Source organism: Sphaeramia orbicularis, chromosome 5, assembly GCF_902148855.1.
Source record: "Sphaeramia orbicularis chromosome 5, fSphaOr1.1, whole genome shotgun sequence".
Taxonomy (NCBI): Eukaryota; Metazoa; Chordata; class Actinopteri; order Kurtiformes; family Apogonidae; genus Sphaeramia; species Sphaeramia orbicularis.
This window is the reverse complement of record NC_043961.1, coordinates 54,838,725-54,856,585: the sequence shown is the minus strand read 5'-3', so window position 1 is coordinate 54,856,585 and position 17,861 is coordinate 54,838,725. Positions and strand designations below refer to the sequence as shown.

The 17,861-nt window shown below is 36.6% G+C and overlaps 1 protein-coding gene across 1 annotated transcript in view; it reads left to right on the top strand.

Moving 5' to 3' along the window:
- The window catches only part of LOC115419455 (plexin-A2-like), a 152,431-nt gene extending 142,451 nt beyond the window's left edge, over nt 1–9,980 (top strand). Inside the window, 4 exon segments of the mRNA XM_030134248.1 lie at nt 487–656; nt 1,904–2,116; nt 4,555–4,705; nt 7,718–9,980. Coding sequence (XP_029990108.1) covers nt 487–656; nt 1,904–2,116; nt 4,555–4,705; nt 7,718–7,813 — 630 coding nt within the window. The 3' untranslated portion in view covers nt 7,814–9,980.
- The last annotated feature ends 7,881 nt before the right edge of the window (nt 9,981–17,861 follow it).

Sequence of the window (17,861 nt, the reverse complement as noted above, 5' to 3'; positions counted from 1 at the left end):
CAGTAACAATAGACAATACAGTAGCAATAAACAATTCGAGTAAAGTAACCGTGCAAGTGTGTGATGGTGAATAAATAGTAAATAAACAGAACTCTGTATGTAATGAGTATATTCAGTTTATATTTGCATTCAGTGTTGTGACAGCTTTGGGATAGAAGCTGTTTTTTAGTCTGTTTGTCTTGGCCATGATGCACCTGTAGCGCCGTCCGGAGGGAAGCAGGTTGAAGAGGTGATGGCCTGGGTGTGAGCTGTCCCGAACAATGTTTCTACTCTGTTTGAGCAGCGGGAGGTGTAGATGGAGTCCAGGGAGGGCAGAGGGTGGCCGATGATTCATAGTTGGTGCGATCCTAAGAATGTGAAATACCTATTTTTTCACTGATATTGTGTCTTGTCAGTAATCTGTTATTTGAATGTCTTGTCTTGTGAGTGCAACCTAAGAGAATCTAAAGGAGTGAAATAAAAAATCCTTGCATTATTTTTCTACAGGGCACACTTCAGAAGTTTGTGGACGACCTGTTTGAGACTCTGTTCAGCACTGTGTGTCGAGGCACCGCCCTGCCACTCGCAATCAAATACATGTTTGATTTTTTGGATGAGCAGGCAGACAGACACGGCATCCATGACATGGATGTTCGTCACACCTGGAAGAGTAACTGGTGAGCAAGAGGCTGCCTGTCATCCCTAATGAGATTGAAAAGCCATGTGACGGTTTGTCACAAGTTTAAAGTACAATATTGTGTTCCAAATGTGATGCCAGTTTATCAGCTTTAATTTATTTCATGGGAAATTTGCAATGACATCTTATGGTTTTTTTTTTTTTTTTTTTAGAGTTTCCTTTACTGTTATGTTACTTTGATGATAAATATAAATGGCAATGATCTCTACCGTATTTTATCTTTATTTTAATGTCAGTTATTATTTTACTCAGGTTTATACAGTTATGTTATTAATGTCAGTCATGATGATGATGATGATGATGATGATGATGACGACTGCACCTTAGTGCCGGCTAGTGCCTCTGGTCTGACTACCTCGTGTGTTTTTATTGTGTGTTTTTTATTGTATGGGCTACCTATTTTTCTGGGTATGTCTTTTTTATTCATATATTATGGCTACGTCACTTTTTATTTATTTAATATTCTCATTCTCTATATTTAACTCTCATTTAAGTATATGTATGTATGTGAGCAATAGAGTTCACAGAATTTCCTTCAGGTTCAATAACGTATCTATCTATCTATCTATCTATCTATCTATCTATCTATCTATCTATCTAGAATCCAACAGCTAATATACTAATTATCCAATAACTAGCTCATATTTGCCATCTTTTACAGAAATGTGAAAATGTCTTAGGCCGCCTTTAGTTTTGTTGTTTTTGTAGGGTTTAAATGAGGAGTGTCTTTTTCTTCAGATACAACAAGAACATACATGAAATATGTGCACATTATTAAAAAAATCTAGTGCCTTCTCGAGGCAACAGTCAGTATTTAGTCTGATCTCTGGTCCCAAAATGTAGCCAAAACAATAGCAAATACATGACATTTGTGTTGAATGAAATCTGTTGTAAAACACTAGAACATTAATGCAGTAAATGTCATACTGTCAGGCCAAAAGCAGTAAAGATATGTTAAGTGCAAAGGGAGGGCAAATCTGAATCGTATTAAAGTAGGAAACCTTAATAGACTTTTACACAGCACTGTAATACTAATCTATTTCAAACATATTATATTTCCTTTGTTTCTTAACATTTATTTACATCTTATCAGAACAAAAAAGAAAAGTAAAAATGAACACTGTTCAAAAAGCTGAAAAATGTTTGTTCACATATCAAAGTATGTCTGAAAGTGTGTAAAATCTCCCTTCTGTCCATCTTTGTTTTATTTTTTTATTTCATCCATAGCCTGCCACTGCGATTCTGGGTCAACGTGATCAAGAATCCCCAGTTTGTGTTTGACATCCATAAAAGCAGCATCACGGACGCCTGTCTATCTGTTGTGGCCCAAACCTTCATGGACTCTTGTTCAACTTCTGAACATCGTCTGGGCAAAGATTCCCCATCCACCAAACTCCTCTATGCCAAGGACATACCGCATTACAAGAGCTGGGTAGAAAGGTAAGTGTGTGTACAACACAAAGACAAACAGACTATATTATGGCTGAATCCCAATTCACCCCTTGGCCCCTCCCCCTTACCCCTACCCCTCCGTTTTGCGCGTTCACGTGTAGGGATGTAAGAAAATATCGGTTCTGCAATATATTGCGATATTTCATTTCACGATATTGTATCGATATTAAAAAGTACTATATCAATATTTTTTTAGGTATTCATTCAAATGCAGATATTGTGGAGGTTCATTTTTGTATTTCATTTTTATTTGTATTTTATTTATTATGATTTAACATTATTTATTAAATAATGTTAGCTCCTTTGTTGGGATTGCACAAAAATAATGTTATGATGTTAGTTATAAACTAATAGAATATGAACATTTGAACAGGATCTTAAACTGGAATGTCTGTAAAACATAATTTAAGTTTTAACACAGGAAAATTTCTTGATATTGCATTAGATCCTGTTTTGATCAAATAAAAATGTGTTTAGTATTTTGGTATATTTCTGGTGTAACTAAATTCTTCATGGAAATAATAATTTATAAAAAGAAACAAACCAAAAATTGCCTTTTGAACAGAATTATGATATATCGTGATATATCGCATTGTGATCCTAGTATTGCGATTTGTATTGTATCATCAGATTCTTGCCAATAAACACCCCTAACCACATGAAGGAGTAGTGTTGTCCCGATTGTCAATTAGTCGGAGGGGAAGGGCTAAGGCGGAGGGTTGTACAGTCCTCGAAATGAGATTTTTCAGGACCACACTACAAACGGAGGGGTCGAAGAAATTTCCCATAATTATGTTCAAAACATTGGTAAAATAGAGGTAAACACAGGCAAAAACTGCAGCAGTGTGATAAAAGAAACACACAAATGTATGTATTTTCCTCGTAAAACACTTGAAGGTAGGGTCTGAGATGTTTTCCTGGAGCATTTTTTGCTTAAAATCCCCTTCACACCCCAATTACAACCAATTAATTAAATGCTCTAACACAAAAATAAAAAAATTTAGTCACCTGTGGAATGGACAGGACTGAAAAAACACCATCCAATCATTTTAAGCGCCCAGTCGAAATGATTGAACGGTGATATGTCTTTCAAACTCAACAGCCATTTGTCCCTCGAGAACAAGCATTGTGTGCGCCAGTACTCTGGAGGCGTGGCTTCAGGGGGATATCTGAAGAAAGGGGTTTGGACTTTTGAATTGAGTATTTTCAATATGTGGCTTGCTCGAACCATTTTTCGAAGATCTCATTACCCACCTTCAATCATTTGATCAACATTTAATGCCATTTCAGTGTGTTATAGATTGCCTTTCTGCAGTTTATAGTTGATAGCCACAAAGAGATGCCCAAAGCCCATGGAACAGAGACAATTACAGCTGCTGATGGCATGGGGAATACTTTCAGAAACAAAGCTGTCGCATCTGTTTATAGCAGCATCGATGACTGCTGATGACGTAACAGGTCCCGAAAGGTCCCATTTCATAGGGGAATGTTTCAACCCCTACCCATTGCAGCTCCATTTCAAGGGGTCATGTCAAGTGCAAGTGCCAAGGGGTAGAAGTAAGGGGGAGTCCTAAAGGGTGAATTGGGATTGAGCCTATTTGTACTTTCACATTTTTACAGTTGTTTCTTTATGCATTGGATTATGTTTATCATCTCAAAAGATAAGTATTAGGAAAAAGAGCCAGAATAACAATTTGCTAACAGTCTGTTTCAAGGCTGTTTAGAGTTATACAAGGACTACTTCTCTTTGCAGTTTATAATTATGACAGCTCAGTGGTTATGGGGATGCACGGACTAATGTTTTGCTGTAGCCTTGAATCGCTCCATGTACATCTTGTAATTGCGGTCATGCATTTTTCCAAGAGTTTAGAGTCAATGCTGTAACACCGTCTACTGTGTGTGTACCATTATGTTGTTAATACTTTCTCTCAAATTCATAGAAACTGTGACCTGTATCGTGTTTGCTCAGAGTTGATTTTGTGTTGGATTAATTGAATTCCTCTCCCTGCATACGGAGATGATTCATTTTATTTTTATTAAATGTTACCCTCTGTCTCTTTTACAGCTTGGATTTGTTTTGTTTTTTTTTGTCTATCCCCTCTGCTTGTGCACTTTATAATCTTGATATTTGTTCATCCAATACAGGGATAAATTAGTAGCGCTGGGTTTAAAGCTGTTCATGTTGTTTTGTTATTTGTGAAGATGCAGGTGCATTTTGGAGACTATTCGTGTAAATAACAAATGAAAAAATCAGAGAGTGACAGATCTGTTTTTTTTTTCTGCTACAACACCTTTGATTTACAGCTGTCACTAACGTTAGATATTCTTTGGCTTTTCACAACAGCAGCTTGAACCCAGGTGAGGAGGAACAGTTTGCTGCGCATGACCGTGCCCTCAATACTGACAATGCACATGTCTCCTCTCAGGTATTACGCTGACATCAACCGCCTGCCTGCCATCAGTGATCAGGATATGAATGCCTATCTGGCTGAACAGGCCCGCCTTCACTCCAGTGAGTTCAATGTGCTCAGTGCCCTCCATGAGATCTTCGCTTACGTCAGCAAGTACAGCCAAGAGGTGAGGCCCGGTCAACACGCCACACAGTGGAAACGGAATGTACAGACTGAAATAAGCCACTCTTGATATTCCAAAAGCCAGTACTTCCATATTTAGCTTAGTTTAGTTTGTTAGGTTATTTCTGGGTATGAATCAACATTCAATTCAGTACAGGGTTCATCAATGTAACAACAAAGCGATAGCAAAACAGAAGTAAAAATAATATAAAATACTTTGGGGAAAAAAAAAACATCATTCTTGATGTTGTGACCAAAAAATGAATAGGCTGAAGGTAAAAGCTTATTTGTCCTACTCTCTGAATTATTATCAGTTTTTATTACAGTAAGCAATACTTTTTAAATTAATAGTAGCATAAAGGAAAAACAATAGTAGGTTTTCATGGAGAACGAAAAATTTACCAAGAAAAGGAAATACAAAACAAGAAAGAAGAATACAATATACATATGTCGGCTAAAATTTGCTTAGAGGTCTTTTTTTTGTCTTTGTGCATAAGAAATCAATATAAGTGAATCCCCAAAGGAACTTTGTGTTGGTAAATGCAAGTTATGCAAATTTACAGGATTTCAGTTCTGTTGCAACATGTTGATGGTCATATGAGCTATGTTTTCAGGTCAAAAATGTCCAATTTCATCACAATTAATGCTATATTTTCATGTCACAAATGGCCAAGTTATACTTTTAACTGAATTTACCTGAAAAACAAATATTCTATTCTTTTAGATTCCTCTATTTTTCTTACAAGATTATATACTACTTATCACGTTTTATTTTTACAGGTTGCAATATGGAGTATGGTGCTGATCCATCCTGCTTATGTTATGCCAATACCTATATAAAGAATATCACATGTCACTTTTTAAATCAACAGTTTTCTAATAATAAGCATTTTTATCAAGAAATAACAATTCTGTATTGTTATTTACTCTTTCGTATGACGATAAACTGTACAAGAAATAATTCTGATACTAGTTTTTGCACAGGGATCATTTCTGGAAATGGTGACATGGCTGCCGAGCATCAGTATGATGGGATCTGAAACAACCATGTCACATCTGTCCACTGCCACATTTTGTGTTTCTGTTAAGCTGTTATTGTTTTAGATCCACAATACTAACATTGATGTCAAATAATATCAGTAGTCTGTGCACAAATGTGTTAGCATTATTTCAACACAGTTCTATGCATTTCTTACAACTTTCTTTTTTTTTTTTTGACAAAAATGTCCACTCATTTGACTCCCTAAGTAAATTTTAGCCGATATACACTATAGGCATTATACAACACTTAGAAATCGTCTCTATACCTTTTTATGACACATTACTTTGGATCTAATCAATGTTCATTTTAGCATTAGGAACTTACTACTTACATGTAGCAGTGTTATGTGATTAAAGTATAAAGGAAATGTAATTGTAATCAGTTACAAATAAAAATGTCATTAGATCACAGGTGAATTTATTCCCTTGAATAGAAAGCTTAATGTAGAATACAAGAAAATATACACAATGTTGACCAAAGTCAGGTTCCTAACACTTATACTGTCTGATTTAAAACATCTGTTAGAAATGTAATAAAGTTGTAATTACATTTAACATGTTACATTTCTTTGATGAACCCACTATATGTCAAGGGTAATCTTTCCAACACTGGTAAATTTACAGATAATTTTTGTGATATCTAAAATTTCGAGATTCGAATAAAATCTTCAAATACTCTTTACTTCGTTAGAGATCCAGGCTTTTATTTTTCTCTGCTTTCTGCTAGAGAAAGCAGATCTTTAGTGGAGAGAGGTTTGTTTTAGAGCCAGGCTTTTACTTCTAACTTCATAAATTACTGTTTAATAACTACACATTTTTACATTTAGGACAAAACATTGCTTTGATTCACTCCCATTTTGATGTTTTGAACGAGCTGCAATGCACTTTTCTACAAATGCAACACTTCTATGACTGTTACGTTATTACAAGCCTGGCTTATTATTATGGAATCCTGGTTTTATTTGAGGAAATGCAGTATAAAACTCATTGTAACAAGATCAGATTACTGATGAAACAAATAATTAATCTATGCAGACTTACCGAATACTATTTTTGACAATATGTACACGTTGAATTACAAGTACTCAAAGCAACACTTAAAGCTGTGCTGTGTAGAATTTAGTGGCATCTAGTGGTGAGGCTGCTTATTATAAACTCCTCACCTCACCCTCCCATACAATGGCCGCTAAAAACACAAAAAGAGTAAAAGATCCTCGCTATGTCCAGTATTGCGGTTGTCCATTCTGGACTATCGTAGAAACAGTGTGGATCCATGCTCTTTGGGAATATAAATGAGTCATTGTAGGACCATGAAAACGCAATGATTCTTATTTTCAGACAATAAAACATAATATATTACTTTATTTCTGGGAATACCTCTCCCTAAATCCTTCACCTGCAAACATAAGAAATACTTTTTATATTATTAAATTCAGTCCAAACCCATTTACATAAATGAAATGAACATCCAGAGGAAAATAAAAAACAAAGCACATTAAAAAGCCATAAAAAAGTGCAATACAGATACAGATTACTTTGATTAGTCCCCGGAGGGAAACTCAATATGACTTATCTTTGAAAGTAATCTGATTAAACAGATAAAAAGATAAAAGGAGAACTTGTAAACCATAAATATGATATCAAACGTACAGCAGTCCAGAACTTTGCATAATAAGAGTAAGGTGCATGTTTCATGAAATCAAATGAAAAGAGAAATGGAATAAATAAATTGTGATACGTGACGAACTTCTACGATCTCATGTTAGTCTGTTCCAGTTGTTTAGTCTAACAGTTCACTGCTGCTTCAACGTATTTAAATCAAATGCTATGTAATAACAAGCTGCATTACAGAGCTGGTATATGTTTGTTTAATTCATAATGTGTATTTGTCATTTCTAAAGTATAATGACGTGTATGCCATGTCCATGTTTTCACCATTAACATACTAATGTAATCATGTGTGTGTGTGTGATAGATCACTGAGGCACTGGAGCAGGATGAACAGGCCCAGAAGCAGAAGTTGGCGTACAAAGTGGAGCAGATCATCTCAGCCATGTCTACAGAGAGCTGAGACACACAAACACATGATATGCACACACTCACACACATTGGAAGGCAGACTATCAACACACACATACACACACACACACATATTATAATGCTGTATGCAGAGACTTTATGGGCCTACTGTATAAATGGACAATGCATACACAACGAGACACAAACACAAATGTACATACAAACCACAACACGCATCAAACAGAAAAAGAATCCCAAAGCACGACTTTTGAATCCAATGTCATCGTCTTTTCAGAGGAAACTCCAACGGGCAAATATCCAACTCCTAAAATGCTCATATATGGAGAGAGGAGAAAAAGAGGATTTGGGCCATCACGGCTGCTGCATTTGCCGCCAATTCTTTTTCCGCTGGGTAATGGTTTGTCTTTGTAGTCAGTGCTTTTACTAAATGCGTGTGTGTGGCATGGCTGGATCTCTGAAGAGAACGGCACTTAATAAAGAATGACTAAACTTGAAAAGTCAGTGGAGAAGCTCAAACAAAGACAGGAGCCTATTAAATGGGACGGCACATGTGGCGTGAAGAGACTCAAAGTACTTTTTATATGTCAAAGACGAAGGACATTTACTCACACAACATATCACAAGCTTGGAATGACATTGCCATTGGGAGCCATTTGGAGAAGAAATGTGTAACTTTGCGTCGTCGAGCCTTTTCATGTTGCCTAAAGGCCTAAAGCAGACAATAAAGAAGATGTTTTGTTTAGAAAAGACTTTACGAAGTATAACACTGCTAGAGATTTGAACAGTCTACAGAAAATTTGTCATCTAAGGTGCAGGCCCGATGCTTTAATAATCCAAGACTGAGAATGCATTACTTTCAGATTTGATATATACTGTATGTAGAGATATTTCCAGACCCAATCCCTGGCTTTTGTGCCAAATATAATATGTCTCATGTTTCATTTATGTTAAATGCGCTTGCAGAAGCTATTAATAATCCATGCCATTGTACAGAAAGATCCCATTTGCGATAGGTAATTTTTTACAGTGATGATCTATAGACCACTAATTCAGCCATTCAAAGATAAGTGGAGGCAAAATTGAAGTGTAGCAGAAAGCATGATTAATGGGCGCTATAAGCTAGATCGTGGGTCAGATTAGCCAACCTCAGCCACCAGCGCCCCCCCCCCCCCCCCGTCTCATCAGTCATTGTTTACATTGAGCGTGATACTTGAAATGCACCGTGTGTACGAGATATTTAGAACACCTGCTTCTGTGGCGATTTAATCTGGTCAGATTGAGTTAGATGAAGGCTTTGATGCCTCATTGATTTTTTTCCAATAAATCCACTCTGAACACAACCTGATAATTAAACGTGTCAAAAAACAAAACAAAAGAGGAAGAGGAATTCCAAATGATGGGATTTTTTTTTTTTGTTTGTTTTATCTTGAAGAGACTGTAAAGTAAGGTGTTTCTAATGTTTCTCCACAGTGTGACTTTATAATTTAGGATAATTTTTTTTGGATCAGCAGTTGATCCTTGTAAAGTCAGTTTCTTGTTTTTTTGCATTTGCATTCTAGCGCTATCTTTGATTTCGTCCAGGCTGTTTAAGTCTTAGTAGAACTGACATGTTAATTTGGCGTTCAAATGTACATTTTACCAGACTGCTTGTTGTCTCCTTGCTGCTGTATTTATTGAGTGCCATATCTAAACTTAAAAATGATTTTGAAAAGATTTGCGTCGATTCAGGGTTTTAGTTCTGATTGTATGTTTCTCCCATTGCGCTGATGAACAACGAGTTTCATAATGTGCTCGGAGCTATTTCCTACTCACTGCAGTTGTCTAATGGTGTCATTCTGGAGAGCTGCTTTTTTTTTTTTTTTTTTTTTTTAACCATGTCTGTATAAGTGGAGTTAATGTACTCCAAAAAGGACCTGATTCATATTAAACGTATTTAAAAAAAAAGAAGATAAAATAAGAAATAATGAATACATTTCCTGTTAAGTGTTGAAATATGACAGAGTTCATCTGTTTCATGTGTGGTTTGATGATAATTTATAACTGTGTTGTGCAATAAACTGTCAAACGTTTCAACTGTAATGTTTTTTAAACTATATATTATTGTATAAATATTGTACATACAAAACACTCCTATTTTGCAAGGAAAAGAGTCACTTTGTACTGTTGTTATACATAAAATGCGCAACTGATGAAAATGATTTTGCCTGGTTTCCTTTTTTTGAAAGCTATAATTAATATGCTTCCCATATTTCCTCCATTTTTTTTATTTTAAATGCTATTAAACCTTACATTAAAGTACTGCACCGACATATTAATCATTCAGATGGAAGGTATGTGTGTATTTCAGAAACCCTGACTTTCTATTGATGTTTAAAGCAGAGACTGTGTAAAAGAATGTCTAAAATTAAATAAAATCATAATGAATTAAAGGGCACAAATTAATACAGCTAAAAGCCTGAAAATCATTATGTAGGTCATGATTTCTGGCCACTGCGTTTCATAGGCTTAGAGATGATGTCATTTTCGGACAGATCTGAACTCTGCCACACTTAACTGGTTAATCTATTTTCATTATGTTAGTGCACCGCTTGCATGCTAATTTAATAGTTAAACTGTTATTGAGTTTTCACGGAAAAGCTCTAATGCCTGTGATGTCAGTGAAACACAAATCCCAAGGGTTCTATCCATTGTTTAACCTTTGTATGGTGAAACTAACATCATCGTTATCCACAAGCACAAATGACGTTAAGGCGGGTGGCCAGAGAGGGACCAAAACTCCGAAATAAGGCATGTCTCAGCAGTAAATCAGTAAATCCATTAATTTACAAACATAACCTGCTTTTACAACATCAATATGTCAATGCACAGGCCACCTAAAAGTCTTTTTTTTTTTTTTTTTTAATTTTCAGATGTTAGATTAAATTTATGGGAAACAAATACCAGCCACACTGATTTGTGCTTTATTGCTACACATAGCATCAGTGCAGTATAGGTAGTCTTTACAGAAGAAACAAAACAAATATGATCAAATGGAATCAGCTGCTGTTGCCTTGTCCTGAACCCAGCCTTACTATAAAAAAATTACAGCTTATTGAATGCATATGAGGATTATAAAGGATTTACTGTTTATAAGATGTTGAAAAGGATATAGATGAAAGAATAAGTCGCAGAAATAGTTTCACAAACCCTTTTCCTCCCTTTACTTTGTGTTACATTGTTCATTGCTGTTTTTTAATTGACTTTTAGTGTTTTGGAACAATTTGGCTCCAAGCCTTCAGACTTCAACCTTAATAAAGCAGTAACATGTTCTCGAAGTGTAAATCCTGTTAGCAGTAAAAATGTTGTAGCTCATGCTTTGCGGTGCTCCACAGGAGGGGGCGTTGTATTTCACAAACCATGGCTTTTATCTGACGCCAGCAAATGAATGGCAAACAGTTACCTCCAGCTTGTCTTTCTTCTTAAACAACAGAAAACATGTACAGGTTACAGTTTGATGACGTGCTCAAAAAGTGTTCACTGAACTCAAGAACAAGGTCTCTAAAAAATAATCCTGTTCAGGAGAATACTGCTGCAAGGAAAGACGGGACTGAATAAAGACCTCAGTGTTTACACCGTGTTGTTTAGATGGAAAAGTAAAGTTTATGTGCCTGTGCTAAGAGGAAGGAAGCACTTCTGATACCTAGAGAAGCTAAGCTTATAAAACAACAAAGCAATATCCAGGAGACAATTACTAAGTCCCTTTGAATTGCTGAAAAAAAAAAAAAAAAAAAAAAATACACGCACGCACACACACACATACAAAACATCTGATGAGCAGTTTCTCAAGGCGAAAAACAGTTTGAGTGTACACTGCTGTGACAGTATTTAGTATGGCATGTGAGCAGCGTATAGGGGCTCCTCAGCACTTGCCATAAGGCGGCATAATCCATTATTCATGTTTAACCCTCGGGGCTCTGGGCAGGCAGAGCAGAAGTGGAGAGACGGGGGAGGAGAAGGGCTGTATGAACACCCGGGCCTCCCAGCCCATACCTGTCAGATGCAGGTGGGGGTGTCACCAGCTTATTGAACAGCCCTCTATACACCTGCCAGGCTCTAACCCCTCATCTCTCCTCTCCAGCCTCTTCAGTTGTCAGCCTGCCTACGCTCAGCAGCCGGCAGTCCCCCTTTTACTTACCTCTCTCTCACACATATATGCAGAGGAAGATCATTAGGACTCAGACCTTCTCCACTGGCAGCAGAGCAAGCCGCAGGATATCTGCCTTGATAGACTGTGAGGCTGAATTGCACTGGACAGCTTTATGAAGCTGCTGCAGCTGTAAAATATCCATTCTTCTTTTATCACTTCTTGACACTTGTCACTGTGTCTCAATATACTTTGACTAATGATGGAGGTAAACAGTTTATAGGTCGTATGTAATGTATAGCAACAGTCAGTTTCTGTGAAACCACTGGCTACGTGTCAGGTAGAGCAGATACTCAGCTTCTTCTGCTGCTACTCACAGAATTTGATTCAGAGGAAAACGGACTTTATACACAGACTGCTGATCTTGAAGAATAATTCAAAGTGTGACTTCGGCTGTGTAGCGAATGCTGAATCAAAAGACCTTGGACTCTTATCGCCTTGAACTCATAATATAACTGAATAGTGCTTCTAGTTGGTGAACAGGGCTCTGCGTCTGTGTTCCCACACTCATGGTAGGCTTTTCAAATGGATGTAGTATAGTAAAATAGTCACATATATGTAAAAGACCCAATGATGAAGAAGAACATACATACAACATATTCCAACATAAGCACATGTAAACATGTGATTTGAAGAGTCCAGATTGACCCTGTTCCACAGTGATAAGTGCATCAGGGTGAAAAGAGGGGTGGATGAGGTGATTACACATGTAATTTCATGTACTTTATCTGTGTATGACATGTCTGAATGCATGTACTGTCACTGTAACTGTCTGTCCACATCAAATGTGCTGCTGCCTGTCTTGATCAGGACACACTCTAGAGATGATTAATCTCTAAACCCTTCCAGGTTAAATAAATAAATAAATAAATCCAAGAATTTTTCTGAATGTGATCATTATTTTTAACATTGGTTATTATAGATTTATATTATAGTCAGAAAATATGTAAAATAGGCCCAGTTGTTTTTACAGTGTTTAAGGTGCAGATTGTACATATCATACCCTAATAAATGTCAGTTTCTCTATTTTCATTGTGTAAGTAATTAGTTCCAGAAAAAAAGTAGGATATTTCACAATACTGTAGGCATGTAGTATCACACAAAACTGCATAATAGGCACAAACGTTTCAAAAACCTCTTCTTTGGACAAAATTCATCTTCTGATATTCTTGACAGATTATGATTATTAGTGTCAGCAACAAAAAAATGCAGCTAATGTCAGCTGCTTCAAATGCACAGTGGCTACAGATACAGATATTTCACACCTATGTCTTTTTTTATCCCTCCATAGTGTAAATCCCACTCCTGCGCAATTATGCATCATGTTCTGTATTGCACTATGGGATCGCAGCCTTGAAGCTGCTGAGATCTGTGTGCATCAGTCCCCTACTGGTTTAATTGAATACCTTCTGTATTATCATAGCACACACAGTCAAACAAGCACTGATATGTTTGTTCCAGCCAAGGACGAGAGACAGCTGTCCAAACCAGAATAATAATTCTCAGAGGTCCACAACCCAGCTTCTGTCGCTAACAAATTGTTTCAGGATTTAGTAAATGAACATAACCATGACAGCATTTTAATTCCCAAATCTGCCATAGTCATTTTTCTTTTCTGTGCTTGCAATGACACGATCACTTGAAGACTCAGTGATCTCACCAGACTTCATTAAAGCCCGTAGACTGTTATTTCCTCTGTAGATTTCTAAAAAATTGTAAATGCAGATGGAAAATGGTTTAAGCGTCACCACAATATATAATATTAGGCAATACATTTCAGGATTTTACTATGTACTGACAGGTCTTATTTCCAGTTGCCTCATCTGGACAGGACACCAGTCTACTGGTGCCATCTTCTGGTCAAAGGTAGCATCACATGTAAAAGATAACGTACAGAAATGGATAATCTAAAGACACAGGCTCACATCAGTTTGAGCTCAGACAAGGGTGAAAGAGTCAAAGATTATGTGAGAGACTGTGACAAAAATCATTCAAACGAGGTCGTGGGTTAAATATGTGTCAGTGACAAAAAGTGTCTGTTTGAGGCTCTGCTGTTGCCTGAGGGTGTGTGTGTGTGTGTGTGTGTGTGTGTGTGTGTGTGTGTGTTTTGGGGGTTATGGGACATCTGCTGAAGCAGCCAGGAGTCCTTTACATCATAATATGAATATACTACTGTAGCCTAAAACATACAACACAACTTTAACTAGAGGATCTGTGATGTGAATTTTGTTTTAGGAAAGAATGACGTAATGAGTTCTGCACTTCATTTCGTTTATGTTTCTTTTTTCCTCTTCCCGCTCTCTCCAGAGGGTTAAGACTGCTGCTCGACCCAGAGAGGTAGCGGTCAACTTTTGCTGCAGTTTGAAATGAAATCTCCTCCCACTCCACCTCCTCCTCCTGAACATTCCCTCTCTTTCCCTCCCACTCAGCTGCCCCTTCCCTGAAATCACTTCAAGAAAGTCTCCCTCCTCCACGGCCAATCAGTGAGCTTTATGCGATTTATGGCTCCAATTTTAAAGCTCCATAAAATGTGCATTACACCATGTATGCGTTTTTGTGACTACATGTCTTACTGTGTCTGCAAAAAGAAATCTAATCAAATTAAGAACATCCTCTCCTCGGAGACTTTAAAATGTCCACACTTTAATTAAACAGTGTGTGCCAATTGCTTTTTGTATATGCTCGTGACTTAAGTCAAAACAGACCCATGAATAACCAAGAGAATATAATTAATTATAAACGGGTGGCCATGAATTCCTCTCCCCACAAAAGATGGTCACATTAGGAGAGTCGCTGTTTTACAACTTCCTGTTCAGGAGCCCTGCCTGAGGCTCTTACAAACGATCCACTTCTGGTGCCTCTTCGACTGTTGGCAGCACATAACACATTGAGTACTTACACTTTGAAAAGGCATAAACAAAAAAAAACAGACTCTCATAAGATGCCAGACTTAGTCAAGCTTGAAAATCTGTTTTTGTAAACTAGCAGTAAAAAAAGGGCCTTGTGAGAATATAATCGCTGACATATTCTGCTAATAAGCTCCATAGTTATGGAGAAACTGCCATCAAGATTTGTCAGCCAAGCCTCAGCGATTCTAGGGGTGTCCAATTAGCAGCTTCAATTTTCTTCTGCATAAAATAAGAATTCTTGGATAAAACACCAGTGACAGTTAAATTAAAACACATCCAAGGCGGCAATATAAGACGCTTCAACCACAATCTAAGAAGATCAGTGCATTTTAACGCTCACTGTCATTAAAAACTGTGCTGTCCAAGCAAATAAACAAAATGACCAGCTTCTCTCAGCAATTTTCTCCTCAAAACTAGAACTTTTGCTTTCTAAGTGGTATTAGAAACATGTGTGAATTGAGGATTTGACTGTATTACGGCTGTATGTGCAACAGTGATGAGGTGAAAAGACAACAGAAAAGAAAAAAAAAAAAAAACAGCATGCCTTAATGCAAAATAGAGGGATTGTTTACAAAATGTTTGGCTATAGCTCAGGATTCTTGTGGTCTTTAAAGTATAGGGTGAATCCTATGGGAACTCCCCGTGAGAAAGTTCAAGTACAAAAGCACAAAAACTGACTTCTGATACTGAAACCGGTTGCCTATATTCTCCTGAGACACACACACTTATAAACACACAATGCATGCAACTGAAAAGCCATAAAATCTGTTGAAAACACACCTGTACACTAAACCAAAACACACACTGCTGTCAGAAATAATCTACAACAGCAGATACACAGTAATTGCAATGTACTGTTACTGAAGAAACAGTGCAGCAGCTAAAAGGGAAAGGAGGCCATGTTTTTAAACACCATAAACTGCAACAGATGTGCAGAACAGTGAATATACTATAAACAAATAAAGCCATATGAAGCCAGGCCTATGGGCTTTAAATCACAGGATGCCAGCGGTAGAAATGTCTTCCAGATTGGTTTTCTGTAAGGTCTTTAGAGGAATGTAGTCGCTGTCTATGTTGGTTTCCTGCTCAGGTCGTGTGATGAGCTGCTCGGTGACACCACGACACGGTCACACAGAGGAGACACAGATAAGGAAGCTGGGTGTCTGGTGATACAAAAATATCAGATTAAACCAGATTAAACCAACACGCACAGGCCTTTTAAACCTATTTTCATGAATACAAAAAAGATGGGGAACAAAAACCATGAATAATAGAAATAAAAGTACCTAAATATAGTCTAAAAATATTCAGTGGAGAAAGAAAAGAAAATTGCTACACTGCAAAAATCCAAATCTTACCAAGTGTATTTTTCTCATTTCTAGTCCAAATATCTCATCACACTTAAAATAAGACACAATCACCTGAAGAGTAACTTGTATGTGAGATATAAGAACTGATTTTTAGACAACAGATCTTGAAAATCTTATTTCAAGAAATCTTACCAAGGTAATTTTCACTTGTGCCATTGGCAGATTTTTTTGCTTGAATTAAACAAAAAAATCTTGAATTAAGCAACAAAAAATCTGCCAATGGAACAAGTGAAAATGATCTTGGTAAGATTAAAAACCATTAAAAATCAAGCACCGAAACTGGGGGACAGAGTTTTTCTATTGCTGCTCCAACCAAGGTTATTATCGTTAACAAAGACTAACGAAACGACGAAAACTAGAATTGTAAAAACATTTTCATTAACTGAAATGAATAAAAACTAGAATTAATAGAAAAAACGATAACTAACTGAAACTGTTTTGTGTGCTGACAAAACTAACTAAAACGTATAAAAATTATGGATAAAATTCCCTTAGTTTTTGTCTTTGTCAATGTCGGATTGATACAAAAGCGATTTATTTCCCTCGAATAATTTTAGCTGCTGGCCCCATATGATATTTAACGGTCCGTCACTTCTCGTCACTTGTCGTTTACAGTCGTCTTCTGGTCCCCACTCTACCTGGAAACATGGAGACTAAAGTTGGGATAAAGCAGCAGAGTCCTGTCTGGGATCTATTTGAATACGACGGCAAAGAAGATAAAATATACGAATAAACTAAAACTAAGCATTTAGAAAATAACGAAAATTAATAAAAACTAGCAAACCTGCTCTAAAAACGAATTAAAACTAACTGAATTAGAGAAAAAAAAAAGTCCAAACTAAATAAAACTAAACTATAATGAAGAATCCAAAACTATTAGAACCTTGGCTCCAACCCTCTGGAACTCCCTCCCACCTACCACCCGACACTGCTCCGACCTCAACACCTTCAAATCCCTTTTAAAAAGTCACTTATTTAGAATTGCTTTTAATGTTTAATTGTTTTATTATACACATACCTGCCTTTTGCACCTGCCTTTTTTTTTTTTTATCTATTTTTAATGTGTTCGGTTTCTGTTTTTATCTGCTCTATGTAAAGTGTCTTTGAGTTCCATGAAAAGCGCTAAATAAATAAAATGTATTCTTATGACTATTATTATTTCTTGAAATAAGATTCTCAAGATCTATTGTCTCAAAATAAGTTCTTATATCTCACTTACAAGTTACTCTTTAGGTGATTATGTCTTATTTTAAATGTGATGAGATATTCTGACTAGAAATGACAAAAATACACTTGGTAAGATTTTGATTTTTGCAGTGTAATATTTATTCTGCTGCTTTTTGTTAGTGGTGGAAGAAGTATTCAGATGCTTTACTCAGATTAAAGCACATACAGTAAACTGAACTGTAAAACACTGCATTCAAAACAAAGTAAAAGTATGTAAGTATCATCAGAAAAATGTGCTTAATATAGTATGTGCACTCAAAGAGCAGACCTCTGCCAGGGCCAGTCAATAGTCTACTCTTCTCCTTGGTCCACAATGTTAGTATAAGTCCAACTTGTTAGTTTATCCAATAGAAATGTGAAGTCTGGCACCTTCACGTCCTTTCCATAGGT